We start from the raw sequence: 25,005 nt of genomic DNA on the forward strand, positions 1-25,005 counted from the left end.
TATACGACTGTAAGCCGATGGTGTAACGGTTGGCACTGAATTTACAAACCAGTTCGATCTCTAGGTGCGGCAGGTGAAATCCTGGTCAAGGTTTTAAAATCCCCCCCCCTACCTGTTCACCCAGCAGTATAAATCGGTACACCAGTAGATGGGCAGGTCACAAGTGGTGGTACAAAGTGGGGGTTCTCCCACCTCTTCCAAATCATCTGGCCAGCATGGCAGAGTAGGCCAATTACCCTCCAGAGTAGCTGTCAAGAGCTCCCTCCCGTGAGAGGTCCATCCAATGGCAGTGGCGTGAGCGAGTGATTGCAGGCCTGTGACTTTACCTTCATTACAAAAGCTAATACAGTGAGCTTGCGGTGTGTGCTCCAACACCATTGTGAACACCCCAGTGGCAGGCACAGCGCGCCCGTGCATGACAATATTCCACGAGAAAAGCACCGACGGAGAGGCTTTAAATATTTTAATTTATTCAAGGTGTGCACCGAACGGCACCACAGAGAATTACAGCCGGGGCGGTGGGCGCGCGAGGGGGCTTCCGGTCAGCCTGTGCGGATATAGCGCGTGCAGAACACGCCAACGGGAAACGGTAAAGCAGTAGAATAATAGCCAGGATTTTCAGAGACATGCAGAGAGAGTTGAGAGAGACAAGAACCAACCACGTTGGGCATGGGCGAAACCCGAGTGGACGGAATTTAATTCGCCAACTGGAAACACTGATGCCTGTGGGGGGGATATGAATCAAACAGTCAGATTTACATTTTACAAGTGGTACGCGAAAAATATATAGCAAAGGCAAGACACCCATCAACAAGAGCGTACATTTCTTTTCACACACGTTTCTTTCCGCTCGACGTATGGAGTTGAGCCCATTAAAGAGTGGACATTTTTCAACGCTAAGATTTACTTTCACGCTGGATAATACAGCGCAGTATCAGATGTACAATCATTTCCACCCCGATATCTTCATGAAGGGTCTTTCTTCTAGATAAATCCAAGTTTGATCAAGGCCACCACTGCTTTCAGTGCACATCCTCTCAACGCTGTCGTCACGCACTGCTGGTTCGGTGTTTAAAGCCAAACCGCGTGGACGGCTTTACCGGGGAAAGATAGCGATGCCAATTTTATTTCGGTACAGCATTGATAACATCCTGGTAATAAAACGATGTGTCAGCATTTTATATTTTTCCATAACCCCAACTTAGAAAAAAATCCTAACATAGATTACAAAACAAAACTCATTGGGGCTGTTTTATTGACTTACTTACGGGCATTAAAAGGCCGGATATCGAGTAATGAATTTTAAAGTTGTGCTACCGTTAATATCCCAATATTTAACAGTAGCGTTATAGTGCTCATGTTAGCAACTTAGCGCATGGTGCTCTGATAATAATAATCCATACATCTGTCGTGGGCTCCATTGGACTCCTTTGTGCCTTCAACCTGGTGACCCCGACCACACTCCGTCGCCGAGACTGCCCGTTGCTGTGCAAACGCTGCGCACGCGCGCCGCAGCGTCGGCACAGTGTGCGAATGTTTTCAATCGTTGGGGCAGACGCCGCGCAGACGGTGCCACTGGCTGCTCAGAAGTTGATGGCCTTGCCGAAGGTGGCGGCCAGGTTCGCCTCCCGGAACGCCTCCGACACGGTCTGTGGAAAAGCAAGGAAGGGCGCGACCATAAGGGCAGTCAGCGGAAAAAGCAGTACGACAAACAAACAAAAAATTACTGCTGCATAGGTGTTTGCATTTTTTTTCCTGCATAGGCTCTATGAAATGTGTTTTGCAGGGAATGATGTTCCTATTGGATATCTGTGAAAAAGAGCTTCATAGCATGTCGAATTCCTCTCATCTAAATAAAGATTTGGTTTCTGTTGGGGATGTATCACGTTTCACTGCACGTGCTGGAAGTTTCTTCGGGAGGAATCCCCAATAAGTCCGTGGAGGAAAACCGTAACACATCATGCCAAACAACGCACGGTCCAACCCAACAAGGCATCGGAGATAAATATATTTTTTTATGAATCTAAATGTGACCCTTAAATGAGAGGCGTGGTGATCATTTCTGTCTGCTGCAACTCCTTAATCTGCGATGGGATGTTCACGTTTCTCGGCCAATTGGCACAGTGGTGAGAACGTATGGCTCAATATCAGAAGTTAAAATCCTGGCTTCAGAGTCAACTATCCCTTTCAGCTTTCCGAGGTCAATCAAATGTACGCAACTTTCTGGTAAGCCAACAACTGGAAAATGCAATTTTCTTACCACGAACTCAGGATGTTTAATGCAAAATGACTGCCATCCAATACATGTGTGAGAAGCCAATGACTTTTGACCTCAATGTTGGGACACATTTTGATTCGTAACACAAGTACACCGTTGGCTGCCAAACAAGCGGTGCGCGACCTCACTATAGGTGGCGCACATTTTAGAGTATTTAGAGTATTTGGCTTCGGCTATAAATGTCCACATCGGAATAAGCCACTTCATTGAGCTACCATTTGTGATAGCCAGCTCGCTTCTGACAAAGATATATAGCGCAGTGGGCCTTACCTGGTAAGATTAAAAAAAGTTTTATTTTAGTTTGTAATAACTCCAGAGGGATGCAGGATTCAATCAGCAATGCTAATTTTCCCAATGTTGTTTGCAACATGACTTTTCTCAAATTTAATCTCAATATTAGGGTTATCATAATTGGTTTTTTTCCCTTCTATCTGGCAACAAAACTGACACCTTTTTTACAAGGAGTCATGTTTACATAGACCACAATACCTGCAGTCATAATGCAAACAAAAAACATAACTCTGATAATGTGCACTGTCCTTGAAGTTGATTGGTCCACACCCGAGACAGCTTTCCTTAGAGCCTAGTCTCACATGAGTTGGACCAGATGACGCCAAAAGGCGGTCTATGTAAACATGACTCCTTGTAAAAAAGGTTTCAGTTTTGTTGCCAGATAGAAAGGAAAAAAAAACAATTATCATATTTTTTACTGGCAAATGAAGTTCCAATGGTGTAAATTAGGGTTATCGTCGCAGCAACGCTCTTGCGAACGATAGCAATGTCAGGAAGGCAATCTTAGAAGAGCACTTTTGTAATTACCAAAAAAACTGTCAAAATAATGGGGGATAAGAAGAAATCTTTTCGCCCGCATTTTGGGGTTACTGCAGACTTGTTCCATCTCATTTTCCCATCAAAGACTAAAATCCTGTAAATAAACAATAAATAAACTGTGATTTAAAGCTTTCGTGACTGCATGGATTCATATTCTTGGTTCTTTAGGTAAAGTCACGTAGAAGGGAAACAATATCTTCATTATTTTATTGTTTCCCTGCTACGTGACTTTACCGAAAGAACCAAGAAGATAAGAAATAAATTGTCCTTCAGCGGACTTCCTTTCTCCAAGGTCACTCCCCCCAAAAAGTGAGCTAAGAAAGGCCCCCCCCCTCCTCTTCCCCTTGAGGATTGTTTTTGACTACAGGCCAATTATTTTATGCATCAGAAAACACATTTCAAGCAGAGAAAGCTACACGGTTCCTGCAAAAAAAGCTTTATAATGGGGTGGAGTGGTGGCGCAGCGTTTGACGCACTGTTCTAGAAAGCCGACACGGTGAGGTCACTTCCAGGCCACGGGTCGAACGTTAAGAGGCGAGCGCTATCTAACCCGGTAATATTGGGCCCCCATGGTAAGGCCTTCATACAGCAGTGGATTGACAAACGGCTGCTGTATTATTCTCATTATAATAAAAAAATCTCGGAAGAATTTTAGAGGAGGCTCAAAAACAAACTAGGAGTATCGTCCAGTGTGGAGAAATGCTACGAAGTGACATGCAAGTGTAATATATGGAAGACATCTTCCTCTGCAAAGTTAGGTCAATGGAAATGTTGTCTATTTTAGCAGTAATTTGTTTATGAACCAAGACAAAACAGATAGCGTTGGTGCTGGCCATCGAAAAGATAAATTTCAGCAAAAAAAAACTAACTTGACATGCAAATCTGGTATATATCTTGGGCGGCTGACCGGATTTTGAACTCAAAATCTTGGCAGTGATGACAAAATCCTGGCCCACTAGCATTATCACCATCCTCAAGACTTTCATTCAGGATTTTTCTGCATTTGAATGTTTGGACAATTCCTTTTTGAAGGGTTTTTGTGCGTGGGAAAAAACCAGACAACACAGAGAAACTCAACACATGCAAGTGGATGATGCTGAAAAGTCTGAATGGATGGGCCCATGAGCCCAAATTCTATGCCAGCATTACCTCTCCACATCACAGCCCACTGAACTTGGGAGGAGTTCCACAATCTGTTATCCACAAACCTTTCCTTCCAAAATAGTGGATTACAGACGTAATCTCGCGAGGATTTGTGAATCCAACACACAGCAAAACCTTGGATTGCGAGTATAATTCGTTCCGGAAGCGTGTTTGTAATCCAAAGCACTCGTATATCAGTTGTGATCACGTGACGCTCGGCAGACAAAGCGTATACACATACGACTCGTATTGCAAGACCTCGCTCGTTAATCAAGTTAAAATTTATTTTAAAAATCTGCTCGTCTTGCAAAACACTCGCAGACCAAGTTATTCGCAATCCAAGGTTTTCCTGTATTTGGGAGTTCCACAATTTTTGTGATCCGCGAGCACTGGATTACCACAGGGCGCACGCATTCACACCTGCCAACCAGGTAAACACCGCATTTCCGTATCGCAACGGGTGTTGCAATCCTCTGTCGGTGATCGCCAGTATCGCCAACCGGTGCAAGTGGTAGCGGCAGCGGCGTTAGCATCGCAGACGCTTCCGCTGGGCACTGATTTATGCAGTTGGATACCTCCGCACAAAGCGCTGGGTTGAGCGGCGATTGTGGTGGTGGTGGTGGAGGGGGCGAGGACACTCACCGGGTGAGCATGGCAGACGCGCGCCACGTCCTCGCACGACGCGCCGTACTCCATCGCCAGCGCCGCCTCGTTGATCATCTCGCCGGCACCCTGCACGCACGCACAGTGGCACGAATCAGGAACTAAACGATGTACAAATGTATGTATTTTTCGATTTAAAGCTTTCGTGACTGCATGTTGAACTTCACGTCTGCTGCTACCTACGTGCAGTGCTATGTTCAACTGTGCTTCTACATTCCATTGCCGCTTCGGTGACTCGTATTATGCTTGTACAAGGTGCGATATGAAGTTGAAAATGATGACGATGCTGATGATACTGATCCATTACGTACCCGTTGAAAATAAAATTAGAAAATATCTACGTGGTTATCATTTGCAAAACACAACCCTTAAAGGTAATCAGTCAGAGCAGCCAGAACATTTATTTTAAATGCAAAGCCAAATGTGTGAAGTTGTGGTTGCTCTTGACCTGCTGTTAAAAAGTTCAACCTTGAAAGTGTTTTTATTACTTGAATGTTATTCAAAAAATTTGTAAAAAAAACTTCTTTTTTTTCTGATGACGACCAATTGTGTTGCGATCGACACGTCGTGGTTTTTGTTATATATATATATATTTTATTACTGAAAGAACCAGAATAAGTCAACATTACAGACTGCCAGGGTGCTCACTCACTCTACATTATAGACTGCCAATACCTTCACCAGCTTAAAAACCAGGCAACAGTCTACATTATAGACTGCCAGTACGCTCACCGAGGTTAAGAACCAGGCTAGTCTACATTATAGACTGCCAGTACTCACCCAGCTTAATAACCATTGCTACAGTCTACATTGCAGACTGCCAGTACACTCACCAAACTTCACAGAATTAGCCCTCTCCACTTAACAGGGCGGTAAGGGGCTATTGTCTTCCACACAAACTCTACAGAAACATTTGTTTTGACGCTAAAGGGTTTGTTTCGAGATGCACACAATGTTAAGTCTAGACCAAAGCACGGGAGTGGTGGCGCATGCCTTAATCCACGCCGTGATTGACTACGAGTGACTGTGTGCGCGACTGCACGAGTGACAGTGTCGGTGACGGTGACTGAGTGAGATTGTGAGTTGACTGCGCGGACGGCTGAGTGACAGCGAGCGATCGTGTGGGTGACTGTGCGAGTGACTGGGCGGGTTATTGTGCCAGTGAAGGTGCGAGAAAGACTTGTGTGGGTCACTGCACGGGTGACTGCACGGGTCACTGCACGGTTGACTGCATGCGTGGCTGTGTGAGTGACGGTCTGAGTGACTGCGTGATGCCTACAGATCCCAGGATGTGCGCTCCCAGCATGCGGTCCGTCTCCTTGTGCGCCAGGATCTTGACCAGGCCGTCCGTGTCGGCGTTGGTCTTGGCTCGGCTGTTTGCGGCGAAAGGGAATTTGCCGATCTTGTACGGCACTCCCTGCCCACGGACAGACAGGCAGAAACACACAGGGGCAATTATATCGGACGTTGAACACTGTACCCATTGTGCATACTATGCCAAACGGCATCCTTCTACAGACGGATGACAAACCTTGACTTGCAAGTCCCACTCACTCAGCCCATTGTACAGGAGATACGTTTTTTTAAATCAAAATTGCAGACCTGCACACTGCTCAACTTGCATGGCAATCGACGTCCAGGTAGTGTTAACATTAGAGTGTTGGTCTTTGTGAATACAGTTTGCAAAGTGGATATACACTTTGCCAGAATATACAAACTCAATTTAATTTAAAGTTTACGTGTGCAATCTCAAAAACCACGGAGGTAAAGACGTGCAATTGCGTTTGTCACTTTGCGGTGCCCGTGGCTGTTGTTTCACAAAAGGTTCACAGCAGAGGATGGTGAGCGAGTTAGTTCAGGGCAGCCTGAATGAGAATAGGGACACAGTTTGTGCAGGAAGAGATATATATCATTCTTCTTGTTCTCTCATAGAAGTAGAGCAACAACTGCAGTTTCACATCGAGGTGGTCAAGCCAGGCAACCGTACTTCGTACAGCTCCAGAATGTACTTGGGGAAAAAAGCGTTACCACAGAATGTTTGTGTAGAATGCGACTGTTAAGGATGCACTGACCGATGAAAATAATGTTTTTTACGCTGACAACATACGCAAAGAATTGTGTACCGAAAAATAAGTTGCGATTTATTAAAAGAAATGTCATGCAAATAATCAGCCGTTACATTTTTGCCAGTGGAGCGAACAAAACTGTACGGACAAAACGTAACAAATCGTGAGAATTCAGCACCGGGGTTGGGAGGGGAGGTCAATTGTTACATAACTATAGCATAAACACAGTTATCCTTCAACAAGGAATGATAACGCATTAGAGAGAGACGAAAGAAAGAAGACTGCAATACATTTTACAAATTAACAGAATGAGCTTGTGCCAACACAGTCCCATAACGATGCTACGGAGAACATTTAGTTAGCGGTGGAATAGAACGAAACTATTTTTTTCACTTTACCACGTAAGGCCCACTGAGCTATATAGCTCTTGTCAAAAGCGACCTGGCCACAAATGATAGCTCAACGGAATGTATAGCAACCACACTCGAAACGCGTGATGTTGATTCTAAATGTGGGGGGGGAGAGAGAACAAGCAAACTCCAAATATACACCAGGCGTCAGGGTCAGGATCAAGCCCACGACCTCCATGTACACCGGGCGAGGTAGTTAACATCTCTCAGCCACCGCTCCCTACCTCCTCCTTGAGCTGCTCCTCAGTCTTGCCGATCCACGCCACCTCGGGGTGTGTGTAGATGACGGAGGGCACGCAGTTGTAGTCGATGTGCACCGCGCCACCAGCCATGCCCTCCACGCAGATGATGCCCTCGTCCTCCGCCTTGTGCGCCAACATGGGCCCGGCCACCACGTCGCCGATCGCGTAGATGCTGCGGTAGCGCGTCCACAAAAAAGACACGAGGTTTGTAAAATTATTCGGCTCTCAAATTTCGATTTAAAGCTTTCGTGACTGCAGGGATTCATCTTCTTGGTTCTTTCGGTAAAGTCGCCTCGGCAGACCTGGTTTTCACCTGAGGACGGCTGCTTGCGTTGTGGCCGAAACGTCGTGAGAATTATTTTTATTATGTTTTATTTTTATTATTTTATTACTTCCCTTCTACGTGACTTTACCGAAAGAACCAAGAAGATATTCGGCTCTCAGTTAATCCAGGGCTATAGTATGTATGTTCAACTTCTTCTTGGTTCTTTCGGTAAAGTCACGTAGAATGGAAATAATAAAATAATAAAAATAAAACATAATAAAATAATTCTCACGACGTTTCGGCCACAACGCAAGCAGCCGTCCTCAGGTGGAGAACAGGTCTGTTTATTTTTATTATTTCCATTCTACGTGACTTTACCGAAAGAACCAAGAAGATGAATCCCTGCAGTCACGAAAGCTTTAAATCGAAAAATATGTATGTTCAACTTATTTCCCAATGTACATGGCCAGCCGTGCTAATCTGAAGGGGGTGGGGGCACGGATGAAAAAATACTAAATCGTGCAGAATGCAAAACAAATGTACATTAGGCTATAAAACGTATCTAACGTTTCTGCGATGTGCTTATCGAGTTGCACCACGTGCGGTAAAATAAGAACACGTGGCAACGCACAAGACGCGAAGGGGGAGCTTCAGTTTCATCATGGCCAAGAACTTCGCACATCGTGCCAAACAACGCGCAGCGCAACCCGAAAACACACAACGGAGAACTACACGGCACAAACGCAATACAACTTGGGTCGTATTTATTTTTCGCTTACGCAGAATGGGGTGAAGATGTACAATGTCTTTGTCTGATTTTAAGTAATCGGTTTACTAGCTGACACGTTTGTGGTCACGTGGGCATCGAGGAGCAGACAAGATTGAAACCGACGTGCATGTTAAGATGTTTTACTTTTTTATTATCCATAATGGTTCATCTTTGTCATTTTTATTGTCCCCTGTGCCTTATGGCCCATTGGAGAATGGCCGTTTCCTTCGCCTCTAACGCCTCTCAGTGCTCTGTCCACTTCTCACCGTCCACCGCTGCGTCCTTCGACCTAATCTGCAACGTGGAATATCCGCCCACGCATAGCCGAGGTTTAACCGTACTTGGTGTTGTGGACAAATGACAAAGAGAGAGAGAGGAGGGCGGCGGCTGCTCACTTGGGGATGCTCGTCTGGAAGCGGTTGTTGATGGGAACACGGCCTCGGTTGTCCAGAGCGATGCCAAGCTCCTCCAGGCCCAGGCCAGCCGTGAACGGCCGGCGCCCAACGCACACCAGCAGGACGTCACACGTCAGCGTGTCGGCCGCACCGCCCTTCGCCGGCTCTATCCTGCGTGCGACCACGAGACGGTGGAGGTGAGGGACAGGAAGAGGTACGTACGTACGTACGTTCGTTCGATTTCTTTCACACTGTGCGTAGACAAACGCGCAAAATGGGGTGTGCGCGGTAAGGACAACAAACTAAAACACAAAAAGCAGACTAGGTCATGGGTAGCCGACGCAAGCACCTGAGCACACAATATGAAGCATGCCTGATTTTAAGAAAAAAACATTCTCCATAGGGGATGCCCCGAAGAAAAGAATACCGTAGTTGAACAGTAATACTTTTAATTACATTTAAAAGTGGGTGGAGCAGTGGCTAGCGTACTACGCTATGATGGGAACAGAGTTTGATTCTCGACCACGGCTAATAACACATTCCTGCGGAGGGAGCTGGTAGGAACGTTGGGTTGCTCGGTCAATGGCCAGGGTCAACGGCGGCGTGGTGTATTCCGCAAATATGGCCGACTGTGAGGGCGGGCACAAGCCGGCGTGAGTAGGTTAAACGTTGAGTTTTATAAGGGCACCACGGAGTGACCAGCCCTTCCCCACCCAGCCCCACCCCCCACCCAGCCCCACCCTCCCCACCCAGCTCCCCCCCACCCTCCCCTCCCCACCCAGCCCCTCCCCACCCAGCCCCTCCCCACCCAACTCCCCCCCACCCTCCCCACCCCACCCAGCTCCCCCTCACCCTCCCCTCCCCACCCTCCCCACCCTCCCCTCTCCACCCAACCCCACCCCTCCCATTTTTGGATGCACGACGGACGAACACAATAATCCCCTGTGGGCTGGTGTGACCAGGAGGTTCCTACCAGTATCAGTGACGAGTGATGTCTGAACCAGTCCTGGACCACCTTTAACCAAGCCACGCTGACCAGTTGGTGATGTATGGCCAAACAAAACCCCCATGAGCAATACAGCATGGGAGGGCCTTCATCCAGCAGTGTATTTACAAAGGGCTGTACACATTACTCTGGTTTATTATTACATGTGCCTCGACTATTGCCTCGGTCATTCCATCACGCATCATCCGTCTCTTTGGTTGCCATCCAATGTAATGGGAGCAACAGGTGACTTGGGCCGCCACGTCCCCAAACAAAATGTGCAAGTTAAAGATAACAGCTGGTGTCAAAATCCATTGGAAGTGTAATCATGCAAGACAAGGACGTATACAGACATTTTCTCTATCTACAGCTGGACAGAAGACCACCCCGTGCCATCTCAGTCACGTCAGGTTGTTTTTAGCACACTTCACCGTGCCGGTCAATGTGGGTTCATGAAGGTTCAGACATCACGCGCGGCCCTGCGCTGGAGGAACATTGGGAGGCAGCGGCCACTCACTGAACGTCGATCTTGCCGTCGGCGCGCCGTGACGCCGCCATCACCTTGGTCGACAGCTTGAACTTCATGCCCTGCTTCTGCAGAATGCGCTGGAAGTTCTTGGAGATCTCCATGTCAATGCCGGCGCCACCCACATGAGCCAAGAACTCCACGGCTGTCACCTCCGCGCCCAGCCGCTGCCACACTGAGCCCTGAATAAGGAAAGTGAGAAAATCACCAGTGGATGGTGTTCTTAAAATATGCGTTTCTTCTATATACAGCAAAACCTTGGATTGCGAGCATAATTCGTAACGGAAACAGTGTTTGTAATCCAAAGCACTCGTATATCAAAGCACTTGTATATCAGTTGTGATCACGTGACACTCTGCAGACAAAGCGTATACACGTACTACTCGTATTGCAAGACCTCGCTCGTTTATCAAATTCATATTTATTTAAAAAAAAATTGCTCGTCTTGCAAAACACTCGCAGACCAAGTTACTCGCAATCCAAGGTTTTACTTTATTTATTTTCTTATCTACAAAAAATCCTTTCAGATTTCCCAGAGCGGTACAAGTTCTTTATTAGATAATAACCCATGGAATGGGATATCAAATAACCACTTTTGAAATACCTTAAAGACTTGTATCCATACACCCCAGAAAATGGACAAATTCTTATTTATCAACTCTGTAGAAAATGGGCTAAGACCGTCAGTCAACTCGCTACACTGGGGAATCCAGTTTACTCACAGGTGGCTGAAACCCAAATATGAACCCAGCATTCTGGCCTCCCCAGTTCAGTGTCCTGAATCCAGAGCCACGCGCACCTCCGATTAGCACGGTTGGCTAGGTACAGTGCGCGCAAGATGTTCAACATACATACAGACACCCGGTCACCCCCCCAAAAAACCCATCATGTTATCTCAAACGTGTCATCGAACAAAAAAAGCACAACATTACATTTCGCGGCGCTTTCTTGTGGTGGCAATCGTGCAGCGCAAATGGCTTTAAAAAAGTCAGTGTCAGAAGTGGTGAAAGAGCGGCGGTGAAGGAAGAGAGAGAGAGAGGAGAGAAGACGAAATTACCAGTTCCTACGCCGATGACGCCAGCTCCGATCACCACCAGCTTCTCCGGTACCTGCTTGAGCGAGAGGGCACCCGTGGACGACACCACCGTCCCCTCGTCGACCTGCGGGGAACATAGCACGGCGGACTCACAGAGGATCCCGCGGGGCATCGCACCAACCCGGCGCACGCAACGTCTCTTTCACTTCACACCTGCGTTAGCGTTGTGGCGGTGGCTTATGGACGTGGTCCAGTGCTTTGGAGGCAAGGGTTGGTGGATAACACAGGTTGTGAATCTCAAAAAAACCCACTCAACCGCCAAGTGGCTAGATTGAAAACTCATTTCTTTACAACTGTACTATGGGAACCTCATTTGCCAGTAACAATATAATTGTTTTTTTACAAGGAGTCATGTTTGCATAGACCGCAATACCTGCAGTCATAATCAACTTCAAGGACAGTGCACATTATCAGAGTTATGTCTTTTATTTGTATTATGACTGCAGGTATTGCGGTCTATGCAAACATGAATCCTTGTAAAAAGGTGTCAGTTTTGTTGCCAGAAAGAAGGATAAAAAACCAATTATCATTCTTTACAACTGCTTTTTGTGTTTGGTTTGTTGTCCTTCCCCGACACCTCCGATTCACACTGCTGGGGTACGTATGGTGGGAAATAAGTTCAACATAATACAGTAATTGATGCTTGAATCTGTATACACAGAGCTCCTGAAAAACATCTTTAGAGTGATTGAGGCTTTCTAGGGTAAAGGGCATCACTGTAACCACATCAAACTGCCATTCAAACACTGATTCTCAGCAGTGTTTTGAGGCCAGAGTCCTGATCCAAAACACTGCTTTCAATTGAAATTGTTTGACTGCGTGTATGCATGTGAATGTAAGTGTGCACGCGCGTGTGGTGTGCGTGTTTTCAACTCCGCCAAAGAATAGTCTGGAAGGAGTGGCTATACAATTACTCCAGTGACCAATGGTACAAATAGTGACGTCACAGCACAACGAAAATTAATAAATAACGCGTTCGAAATTGACACGGCAAACGAGGGCAGAGTGGACTGGAGTGAACGGCCCGGGGTGTAGCGAGTGCAAACGCTACTCACGGCTCCTGCCTTCGGTGGCTATTGCTGTTTTGCTCTTGAAATCAAACTCAACACACCAACTGGTTTACGTACAGACACAAGCGCCGACTGCTGCACGTATAAATCGTATTCGTCAGCCACAGCTGGATCACTTCCCACGTTATGTATGCCATGGGGGTTATTTCACCATACTTGAGCGCAATGGTAAAGTCCAGGTGATTGAAGGTGCCCTATCTCCTTAAGACTCTGGAAGCTAAGCAAGCCTAAGCCTGGATAGCGCTTGTAAGGGCGATCACCTAGCACAAACGGGTTGTCAGAGGGATTGTGGGCTACTTGGCGGGCAGCAGAGGGCAAAATACACTATTGTACTGTACTCCTCTATGCTCCCCGCCTTCACCAACCCATGAGGGAGCAGTTACCTCGATGCCTTGGAAGGGCGTGACCTCGGAGCCCGTGGCGATGAGGATGTTCTTGGTGTTGATGACCTGCTGGCTGCCGTCAGCGCAAGCGGCCGTCACCTGGTTCTTCCCCGTTACTTTCCCGTGCCCTTTAACGTGCGTCACCTGTGCGTCCCGGTAGGGAGAGAGAGGGGTGAACCGCAGTGCGCGGGAGAAGATCAGCAACAGGCAGCTCATGCTTATAGTGAGCGACTTGGGACATACATGCTCTTTCAAGAGTGGCAGATAGGCATATAAAGATGGATAAATTAATCTGTTGCATTTGTTTTACAGACAATGTTACATGCATCGAGTTAGGTGCAAGAGTCAATTTGCGAAAATGCGTCCAAATTATGCGCAGAGGTTAATGTTTGGCTAATTGGACAAATTAAACGGACAATATACTAGATTAAAATGTTTGCAATTTGGTAAACATTGCAGCAACTTCTCTATAAAAAACTACTGACATTTCAGTTCGGCTGAACTGTGCAATATGTCAATAATCAGATTTCAGTTGCCATGGTGCAATATCTGCTACACAGACAATACAAATGAGCCGGACACCGAATCAAGATCATGAATGACGACAATTCATCGAATCGTACAGGAAAGGTGAATCATGTTCTGCCTAGCAGAAGGCAGGTGTTCCTTTCCTTATGAAAGTTGTAGTGCCCAATAGCAAGCACACCTTGATCAAACGCATCGAATCTCAAACTTGTGATTGTTATATTATGTGGAGCAAGCCGGCGAAATGTGTACGATCCATTTTGACTGCCTCATGCTGATTTAGTGTCCATACAATTTCATTCCATCACAGGGACATTTCGTACTGCTCAGGATTCAGGGCCAAATGTAACCACGATGCAATGACATAGATTTGCAAGAAATTCAATTGGCTCACAACCATAAAAAATGAACCCGTAAAAACTAAGTTTTTCACTCTAAATCCTTTATATGCGTGGCGGCTAGAGTCCTCTCGTCCTCTGGCTTGAGATGGCTGCCACCTATGGGTCAGATGATTGCCTGCCACCATTAAGCAATTGGTAATTAAATATAATTTTTTTTCCCCTAAAAAGTGTAAAGTTATGGGAAAAAATTTTCACGAAAATAAATTGTCACGCACAACGAGTGCAAAATGTCAGCTCGATTGGATCACGGGAAGTGGGTTAAAAAACGACCGAAAGATTTGCACGGTCGTAAGCGCGCAAGCAAGCAAGCGAACTTAATATAAAGGATTTAAAAATGACAAGGGCTACTCGCATGCCACATGTCATCAGTGGATGGAGGCTGCATTTTAACCATGGCGTGAACCTTAGTCCCAGACATGCGCTGACCACTGAGCCACCACTTTTACAAGTCGTTAAGAGACATAAACCATTACTAAAAATGTACGGTCAAAATCAGTGTCATTAACAGGCACACGCATTAATTACCAACAATTACTTAACGTGAAACACGACAACTCTTTCTGGCTGGACGGTCAAATAAAGTGCAGGTGGCATCCTCATATTGACCAGAATCAATATTCCGTGCTCCACAATACACTTGCTGTCTGTATAAGATACCTCGGAAGCCCTCTTCCCAAAAGTCAACATTCCTAGTGACAAATCACTCGTGCTTATGTGCTGTTACCATCCTCCAAAGTGCAGGATACAACTGCATTAGCTTTGATCCTTACCCATATATCGCTAGTTCAACTTTCATGTGCAATTTTGAGGGATTGTGTAATGTCTTGGTGTGGTCTGAGACAGTTTTTGTTGTTGTTTGGCTGCCTTGCCCAAGTTGACCATTGGTGTACTTAAGCAATATAGAACATATATACCAAATCGTGACTGCAGGGATTCATATTCTTGGTTCTTTCGGTAAAGTCACGTAGACGGGAAAAAACAAAAAAGTAATTACAATAAAACAATAAAATTCTCACTACATTTCGATTGCAACACAAGCTGTGGTTTTCACACCTGCTGATTGCTTGTGTTGCAATCGAAACGTTGTGAGAATTTTATTGTTTTTCATATTTTATTATTTTATTGTTTTTTCCCTTCTACATGACTTTACCGAAAGAACCACGAACATATATACTCATTGGTTATTTCGGTAAAGTCACGTAGGTATAAAATAAATAAATTAAACCACGACGTTTCGGGCGCAACACAAGCGTCCGTCATCAGGTGGGACAACCACAGCAAGAAACGATTACTGAAGTGGGCAAAAGGGTTGCTTGTAACAAGAGGCTATATAGGTAAGAGAGAGAGAGGAGGAGCCAGGGAGTAGAGATAGAGAGGGTGGGGGGTAGGGAGAGCGGAGAGCTGCAATCTCCGACACGAGCACAACAAAATGCCGGGGCTGGGACGTGAGCGGGGCTGTGGGTAGGAGGCTGAAGAAACTGGAGATGCGGATATGAAGGCAAATTATAAACTTTATCTATTTTACTTATGTACAGGTAGTCCCCGACTTACGATGGTCCGATTTACGATATTTCGATTTTACAATGGCGATACGACAAAATTGTAAATTATTTTACATTTCACGCGGCTGGCAAACGCAGCAGCGTACGAGGTACGATGCTGTACGTTGTGACGCTGCCGGGATGTACTGTACGCATATAGTTTATACAGTACGGTAATGTAAATTGCTCTTGTTTTGCTAAATTATCTCCATTCTTTAAGACTCCTGGGTAGGCTAGGCCATTTTCGACTTGTGATATTTTAGACTTACGATGGGGTCGTCGTAACGCATCTCCATCGTAAGTCGGGGACTACGTGTATTTTAGTGATTTGCTTACCTTTACTACACTTTGCACTCCTATCAGTTGATGGTATTTTTTTTATTGTTGTAACACTCTGACCCGCCCCTACCGGACATCTGTGAAAAAGAGCTTCATAGCTCATCGGATTTCTCCAGGATAACTAAAGATTGTGGTTCTGCAAAATGATAATTATTCACTATTTGTGCCGGTTGTTACCGTGTTGATGCACCACATTGCCATTCGGAACTTGTACTGCACTCTTGCTGCTGGATTATTTTGTTCACGTTTTTGTGCAGTGACCAGGCTTCTAATGTGTAACCTGGTCCCCATTGAAAATGTGCATTCATTGCCCAAAGTGTTTTACCTGTGCACAAATAAACCCAACTGACATGCCATTGCAGTTGTGCGAATTTTACACCTGAATTTAAAACGTGCTTCGTCAGGTTTTTCTCCTTCATAAGGTGCGCCTCATCAAACATTACCAAGTACTCAGTTTTGCCAAATGCAAGTTGATCAACTTATGCAACAGCAATACATAAAATTTTGATTCATGTCAGTCTTGGCAGGTACCACAGTAAAATCCTATCACGTGTTTTTATTTCTGGAGACCACAAGGCTGCTCCACCCTCCACCAGCACCGAACCTTGTGAAAATAATGTTTGGGATTCAGTGTAGATATAATTTTTTAAAATACGTCAAAAAATAATAAATCATGTCTAAGTAATTCTAGTTATCTGCTCCTACTTTGCAAAAATGTCATGAACATTAACTGGTTCCCACCTAGCTTTAGGCAATGATAATTATTATTAGCCATTTGCTTAGAGATGGAAAATATATTTTGAACCTAGTGGCAAGCTGATCTTCAGTTTTAAAGTGTTAAGCAATGCCAATGAGGAGGACAGACTTATTTGCCTATAGCAGGACTCTATCTCAGGATTATCATAAACGGTTATCGTCTCAAACTACAGCAATTGGCCAGCCATAAAGACCTTGTTTTGCTTGAAGAGGTGGGCGATGCCTCCTGTGAGAGCCTTGACCGCACCGCTCTTCTGTTCCATCATCTTCTCCAGGTTCAGCTTTAGTCCCTCAACTGCAGACACAAATCAGTGACGTTCACCACCAACGCCTCAAGGGAGAGCGTATCTTTATACACACACACAATGCATTTCAAACAATTACCTATGCGCTTACAATACAACAGCAAGTGCAGGTCAAGGGGTGTTGCACGAGTGGGAGTTGTTTCTTTATTCTTGGTGAGACTCACTTTCAATGCCTCTGCTTGCAAAGTCCTTGCTATGAGCCATGTGGTAGAAATACGAGTTATTCAGCAGTGCCTGGAATAACACAAATAGAGTAAAACCTTTGGAATGAACACATAGCATTGTCAAATATATTTTAGCTTTGTTACATTTAATGTATTAAGATATTCTGATGCAATCCAAATGACTTGATGTAACACAGGTTGGGCCTTACAAAAAAGGTAATGTAATGTACATCTCTACATACCTAGATTTCATCTGCTGGTTATATAAAGGATACTATTATATGGACCTGCTGCATTACCAATCATATGTTAATACTGCATTAGTTCCTATCGTGAAAGGGTCTTTGATTACATTTCTTGCAAATTTCTTCGAGTCTAACCAACCATGCACAACAGTGAATAGATGTCCCGATCGTGCATTACTTGTTACAGCTGATATCAATAATCATGGATAATTAATTGGTGCAGTTGCTCATCTAGTGGACAAAGTATACTCAAGTCATCAATATTTTAAGCTAAATTGTCCTTTGAGTTGGAATTCATGAGCTAGTACGAACAAGATGGCAGAGACAAAACAAATTAGACATTACCACTAACAAGATCATCAGAATTGGTGGGATAGAGACATAACATCAGACAGGACACACAAGCTACAGAGTACAGATGATACAGAACAAACCAAATGGTACAAATGAAACAGCACAAATGAGATACATGAGATTAGATAGAGACTACATATAAGATTGACAGTACAGAATAAACCAACAAGACGGTAGAAGACACAATAATCTTGAATTAAACTGTGATATTTTAGCGACTTGCACGAGGCGCAGTGAATTTTCACATGCCAAGTATCAAGTGTGTGAGCGCTGTGTAGCAACGCCCTCTAGAGGACACACACCTCGCTAACAAGGACCACCAATTTGCACATCTCTACAAAGCACACAAACAAAACACGACGACATTCTAAATCAGCGCCACTCACTCCAGTCCTCATGAGCGACACTGGGAGAACTTCCCGTGATTACCAACCGTCGGGTGCATGCACTGAGCTGTCGTGTAATTTGCATATGAACATCAAAGATTTTGTAATCACGAAAAGGCGGATTGTAGGGCATGAGGGGGGGGGGGGGGGGGGGTCGGCGAATGAATAAATACGCAGAACGTTTCAAACCTTGGACGGTATGCATCCGACATTGAGGCAGGTTCCACCCAACGTTTCATTCTTTTCAACACAGATGACCTGAAAACGCCACACACACAGACACGTGAGTGCTCGCACAATGCAAACTATTTTCATCTCGACAATGCCAGGCAACAAAAAAAAACGTGTTTCTCACCGTTGGAAATGTTAGTACATTCAACATGAAATTTAACACGTTTATATGATATGTGTTAATGGCATAACATGTGACTGAATGACATGATGACGAAAGCTAATACTTAAAAGGGATCAAACAAATCGGATGAACTTTAGCAACACATCAAATTATATCGCCACCTTGAAGCCAAGCTGTGCAGCCTTGATTGCAGCCACATATCCTCCAGGCCCAGATCCAATGACAGTCACATCTGCATCCACTGAACATAAAGTAGGAGTTTAAAATGTCGATTTAAAGCTTTCGTGACTGCAGGGATTCATATCCTTGGTTCTTTCGGTAAAGTCACGTAGAAGGGAAATAATACAAAATACAACAATACAATTCTCACGTCAGGTGTGACGATGATTGCTTGTGTTGCAATCGAAACGTCGTGATAATTTTATTGTTGTATTTTTATTTTTTTATTTCCCTTCTACGTGACTTTACCGAAAGAACCAAGAATATAAAGTAGGAGTGTTTAAAGTTGTTGTTGCATTTGCAATGTTCCTGTAATATGCCACCGCAAAAGATAATAATCCTCAAAAAATCCTGAAAGGACCCATGAGGTCGTATCACACCAGGCAGTCCTGAGCTCCGGCTCCCCAATCCAATTACACATCATCAAAGAGAGGATGGCTTTCCCCGTCTTCCACATCCTCCACGGACACGCCCTTTGCTGCGACTTCTCTCCCCCCTTTCATCTCTCTCTGTTAACCTTCGAGTGCCCACTGCTCCTTCAACCAAGGCCGACTGTCATACACCCAGTCGACGTCCAGGCAATGTCAGGTCGTGCATTCTCTATTGCTGGCCCTGTTGTCTGGAAATCCCTTCCTCTGGCTGTCCGCATGTCTGAACTTCATCCCCCTGGCCAAGTCCAGGAGGCTTAAGACATTTTTTCTCTCTGCCCACGACTGACCATTTCCATATATCCAAAACGCTTAATACAGATCTATGACCTCTATGCTATCATACCCCTCAACTCCCCTTTTCATCTCTCCTGTTCTCCATGATGCTGCACTGCCCTCTGCTGCCCACCACAAGGCATCTAAGCTAATTTTGAGGACATGCAAGTGCCATTGGGCTACATGGCAAATGCATGTACTGGCAGAGAACGTTAAATCTTTCCCTGTCGGAAAAATACTTTTTTCTGCATGAGTATTAGCAAATATCCACAACAAATGAATGTGCGTTCACAAGAATCAGTTGCTCCATCCCGTTACCCTATGTGCCTATAGTTTACTTAAAGAGTACCATTCAATGAAACAGGTTCTGATAACAGCACTGTCACTTACCTTGAGCTCTAAATCCAAGTCAATTTTAAGTATGCTTATTCAGCGATACACTGTATATACACATATATAATTATTTATGAAGCACCACGTAGGTCTTGAAATAGCAAGGCAGCCGGCACTATGCATGCACAATGGAATGCATTCCAACCAAAACTGGTTCTCGGAGAGCTTCATATTTAAGTTAAAATTGGTTTGAAGTGCTAACCTGCACAACGGGTTTAGTTGACAGCACAGTCAGCTACAGTATATTTGTATAATATGCAGGTATTGTGTAGATACATCTGCATGATCAGAAAACGAATGCTTAACGTTCAATTTGAATGCTTTTGAAATAAGACATCTAGGAAACGAGGTTCAAAGTTCGAATTGACCTATGACTTAACGATTTCACTTGTAGACACGAGTGCAGCTTAACAGCTCAACCAATTTCAATAGCCCAATTTTGTATGCAGCCTCATTTCGAAATCACAACTAAAAAAGCGTGTGCCATTGGGGAGGGGTGTGTGCAACAGCAGAGGGAGCTATTGAGTGTTCACGGGCTTCCCAATATATTGCATACATTGGTGAATTTATAACTGGTGAGTAATAGCATGTGAATGGTGAATGTCTGACGAGGGTTTAGGTGTGCTGTGTCATGTGATCACATCTATCATGTGTGATGTGTCATGTGATCACATGTATCATGTGTGATGTGTCATGTGATCACATGTATCATGTGTGATGTGTCATGTGATCACATGTATCATGCGTGATGTGGCATGTCACTCCATCCGTAGGACGGTCTAGCCTCTAGTATGGAAATATACATAGGTAAAAGAAACAAGCTTTTTAATCCACACACCGCACTCAAGAGTAGAACATTTATTCTTGTTTGTTTATTACCGAATGGTTGTTGTGTACTTGCTGTGTGTACTAGCTGTGTGTACTTGTTGTGTGTACAAGTTGAGTGTACACTAGTTGTTGTTGTGTACTTGTTGTGTATTAAACGTCAAAGATTCCAAAGAATATAAACAGACAACACGGCAAGTTCAATGAAAGTGTGTAAAAAAATGGCGTGTAATAATAATAAGCACTCACGTGGAGCTTTATCAGAGTAGGTCCGTAGCACAACGGCATTCACTGCATGAGCATTGCCGGGTACCCTAAACAGTTTGCTACCCTGTAAAACACACGCACAACAATAATAATTATACCATTTGGATCATACACATAGCATCCCATACAGGATAAAGCATCTGAATGACAAGCAAATATATTGAACATTGTGTTGGCATTGTCTGGTAATGTATTCAAGTTTAACACGTCTGCTTTCGCGACCAATATCATCCATAATACAGTTTTTTTTTGGGGTTAGATTGTGTAAATTAAAATGTGTCGTTAAACCCGCCACCACCCGACACAGCCAATTAGTAAGGTTTGTCACGGAAACAGAACGTGCCAATTCGTTACTAGTTCAGCACACCTGTGTGTTGGAGAGCAAATCCACAACATTTACAATTCGAGTACGACGTTTCGCTGGTAGTTACAACTAGCATCACACTGCAATGTGTTCGCAGTTAAATGCACACAAATCTACAGCGTCGGCATGCGTTTCATTCTGTTTAAATGTCATTAATGACGTTTACAGAATACAAACGGCGTCATGGTATTCTAATCAACAAGGTCCAACGCCTGGTGAAGTGGCTGAACAGGCAGTCTGCAAGCAACACGTTTCAGTGTTAACAAAGTCAACTGGCTGGCCACTTGTGGTGGGGGTAGAGAGTGAATATAAGAATGATAAGAGCCCCTTCACGAATAGCGTGCAAGGGTTGAGATTAAATGCATTGGAGACTTTCACAACACATCACCATTCTCAAGGCACGCTTGCTTGCTTACGACCGTGCAAATATTTTGGTCGTTTTTTAACCCACTTCCCGTGATCTAATCGAGCTGACATTTTCCACACAGACTCGTTGTGCGTGACAATTAATGTTCGTGAAATTTTTTTCCAAAATTTTACACTTTTTAGGACAAAAATATTATATTTAATTACCAATTGCTCAATGGTGCCATGCAATCATCTGACCCATAGGTGGCAGCCATCTCAAGCCAGAGGACGAGAGGACTCTAGCCGCCACGCATATAAAGGATTTATAGTGAAAAACTTTGTTTTTACGGGTTATACTTGTTGTTCATGTAAACGTTACCAAGGAGACTCACCGAGCCTCAAGACAGCTTTCAACAGGCAACCTGCTTGAAATGCGTTGCAAATTCCTGTTTTGTATTGTACGTCATTTAGTTGAATTATTTGTGCTTATTTTTGTTCCCCGTATTGCATGTATCTGTGGTGCGTAGAGACACACTTTATTTCAGTTTGACGCTATTCAAAGTGTAGTCCAAATAATGCGCGTAATCTACTGGTCACGGCGCTCGACTCAAAATTCAAAGGTCGTGAACTTGGTTCACTTTGACCCATCATCCGTCCGGGGTCGATAACGTGAATACCACTTTTCCGACTCTTCCCAACGAACGGTCTTGCCACCCACCATTGCAATGTGCAATTTACACCGCTGGCTCAAGGCTGTAAATAGACTTTAGCGCCGCCTGACGGTCGTTGCAGCTCAAAACAACGTATGACTTTGAAGCTATTATAATTTATCCAGGGGAAGGGGGGGTGACGGCAGACGCCTGCAATGCAGCACTTTGGAGGTGGATGATGTATCAGAAATGGATCGGAGAGATTAAAAACTCCCAAAACCACTAGACTACGAGGTGGCCTGATGGCAATACTGCACAGCAAGTGAGCTGGGGAACAACTTCTGATCCACCACCGGTGAACGATCAGAGAGACCCCAACAACAACTCGCTTGACTCAAAAACATACACGTCTAACCCAAAAACCCTTGAGCAATATCATGGCCAGAGCTAAATGAAAGGCCACAAACGTCGGCGTCTTTGAGAAAGGGCGCGGTACATGGCACATTGGAATCAAAGGATGAAATGCGCCTTACAGATATGAATTGATATTCGAGATGCGCACAACCTAATGACCAAGATCGTGTCCGACCTTGTCAGTGCTTGGTATTTTGATGGGCGGGGACTGCCTGGGGCTGCGCGGTGGACAGATTCCAGCACATCAATGGATTCCGGAATCTGTTCGGAGCTCGGATGCAATCCCAGCCTGTGTGTGGGGGGGTTTCTTTTGATTCTCCAATTTCCTTACGCAAGATGCCAAACACTCATCAAATGTAAATGATCAAGCACGCCAACGTAGCAGGGACCCTCCTGCAAAATATCTTTTGGACTGGATGGCGCTTTCCTTGGTAGATAAAAGTGCAATTCTAAGTGAATTGACAAATGCCAACAGTCCCATTAGTGACACACTGGTGGATACGCCCCATTAACATCAACATAATTATCCATACAGGTTTTTTTGGGTTAGATCACATAAAAATATAAATGTGTCGCTAAACCTGCCACCACCCGACACAGCAAATTAGTAAGGTTTGTCACGTAAACAGAACATGCCAATGTTCTGTTTACGACGTTTCGCCAGTAATTTAAACTTGCTTCATCAGGCCAAATCAACATAATTATACCGCTGCAAACTTAGCGATGGCATTCACCAACTCTCATCACTGGTCATCAACGTAGCGATGACATTTACCAATTCTCATCACTGATCACCAATTTAGCGATGACATTTACCAACCCTCATCCCTGGTCCTCAACTTAGCGATGGCATTCACCAATTCTCATACCTGGTCACCAATTGGGCGATGGCGTTTACCAACTCTCATCATTGGTCATCAATTGGGCGATGGCATTCACCAACTCTCATCACTGGTCATCAACTGAGCGATGACATTTATCAATTCTCATCACTGATCAACAGGGCGATGGCATTCACCAACTCTCATCACTGGTCACCAACTTAGCGATGACATTACCAACTCTCATCACTGGTCACCAACTTAGCGATGACATTTACCAACTCTCATCACTGGTCATCAACTTAGCGATGACATTTACCAATTCTCATCACTGGTCACCAACTTAGCGATGACATTTACCAACTCTCATCACTGGTCACCAACTTAGCGATGACATTTACCAATTCTCATCACTGGTCATCAACTTAGCGATGACATTTACCAATTCTCATCACTGGTCATCAACTTAGCGATGACATTTACCAATTCTCATCACCGATCACCAACTTAGCGATGACATTTACCAACTCTCATCACTGGTCACCAACTTAGCGATGACATTTACCAACTCTCATCACTGGTCATCAACTTAGCGATGACATTCACCAACTCTCATCACTGATCACCAACTTAGCGATGACATTTACCAATTCTCATCAACTGGGCGATGGCATTCACCAACGCTCGTCATTGGCCATCAATGGCGCCCTACATAGCCCAAGAAGGCCCTCGCCTAAGCACTCTAGGGCACAGCCTTGAACGGCCTCGGACGGCGCTCGGCCAGGCACACGAGGCCTGGGCTAGTGCCGGGCCCGAGGTACCTCAGCTTCGTGTGGAGCCCCCCAACCCTCGAGCGTGGCACGCACCTGTGCGAAGCGAGGCGCGAGCTGGCGACACAAGCCCTGCATGATGTCCGACCTTCTCGCTCGCTCGCTCAACCCCGGCGTGACCCAGGAAGCAGAAACCCGAATTAGTTCCGGGGGTCACGAGGCACGACGCGGGGGTGGCGTGGTCCTGGTGGTGGATCTGCCGGCATCGGTAGATTCTTCTGCCGGTGCGAAGTGAACACGCGGTAGACGGCTTCTTTGATGCCCCCTGCTGTTACAACACATTCCCTGCGGAGGGAGCTGGTAGGAACGTTGGACAGGGTCAACGGCGGCGTGGTGGATTCCGTAAATATGCCCGACTGTGAGGGCGGGTACAAGCCGGCGTGAGGAGGTTAAACGTTGAGTTTTATAAGGGCACCACGGGGTGAGCAGCCCCTCCCCACCCAGCCCCACCCCCTCCCCACCCCCCACCCAGCCCCACCCCTCCCACCCAGCCCCACCCTTTCCACCCAGCCCCACCTCTCCCACCCCCCACCCAGCCCCTCCCCACCCTCCCCTCCCCACCCTCCCCACCCAGCCCCTCCCTCCCCACCCAGCCCCTCCCCACCCTCCCCACCCAGCCCCTCCCCACCCTCCCCTCCTCACCCAGCCCCACCCTCCCCACCCCACCCTCCCCTCCC

General features: G+C 45.4%; 1 protein-coding gene across 1 annotated transcript; it reads right to left on the reverse strand.

The window, feature by feature from the left end:
- Positions 1-448: 448 nt before the first annotated feature.
- Positions 449-24,521, reverse strand: DLD (dihydrolipoamide dehydrogenase). The gene is made up of 14 exons (XM_061567276.1): positions 24,365-24,521; positions 20,884-20,965; positions 18,655-18,734; positions 18,328-18,396; positions 17,154-17,223; positions 16,879-16,979; positions 13,123-13,266; positions 11,623-11,733; positions 10,565-10,755; positions 9,063-9,233; positions 7,616-7,805; positions 6,195-6,332; positions 4,895-4,984; positions 449-1,649 (listed from the first exon to the last, which is right to left on the reverse strand). Exons 1-14 carry the CDS (start codon positions 24,404-24,406, stop codon positions 1,584-1,586), a joined length of 1,545 nt encoding a protein of 514 aa, XP_061423260.1. The 5' UTR covers positions 24,407-24,521; the 3' UTR covers positions 449-1,583.
- Between the last annotated feature and the right edge of the window lie 484 nt (positions 24,522-25,005).

This window comes from Lethenteron reissneri, chromosome 38 (genome assembly GCF_015708825.2).
Source record: "Lethenteron reissneri isolate LAM-NWPU_2019-01 chromosome 38, ASM1570882v1, whole genome shotgun sequence".
In the NCBI taxonomy this organism is placed as follows: Eukaryota; Metazoa; Chordata; class Hyperoartia; order Petromyzontiformes; family Petromyzontidae; genus Lethenteron; species Lethenteron reissneri.

Coding starts and splice junctions, on each gene's coding strand:
- DLD (XM_061567276.1), bottom strand. CDS start 24,406: ATGCAGGGCTTGTGTCGCCAGCTCGCGCCTCGCTTCGCACAG. Junction 18,735..20,883: donor CTACTCTGATAAAGCTCCAC/GTGAGTGCTTAT, acceptor CTTTATGTTCAG/TGGATGCAGATGTGACTGTC. Junction 16,980..17,153: donor TGCAAGCAGAGGCATTGAAA/GTGAGTCTCACC, acceptor TTGTGTCTGCAG/TTGAGGGACTAAAGCTGAAC.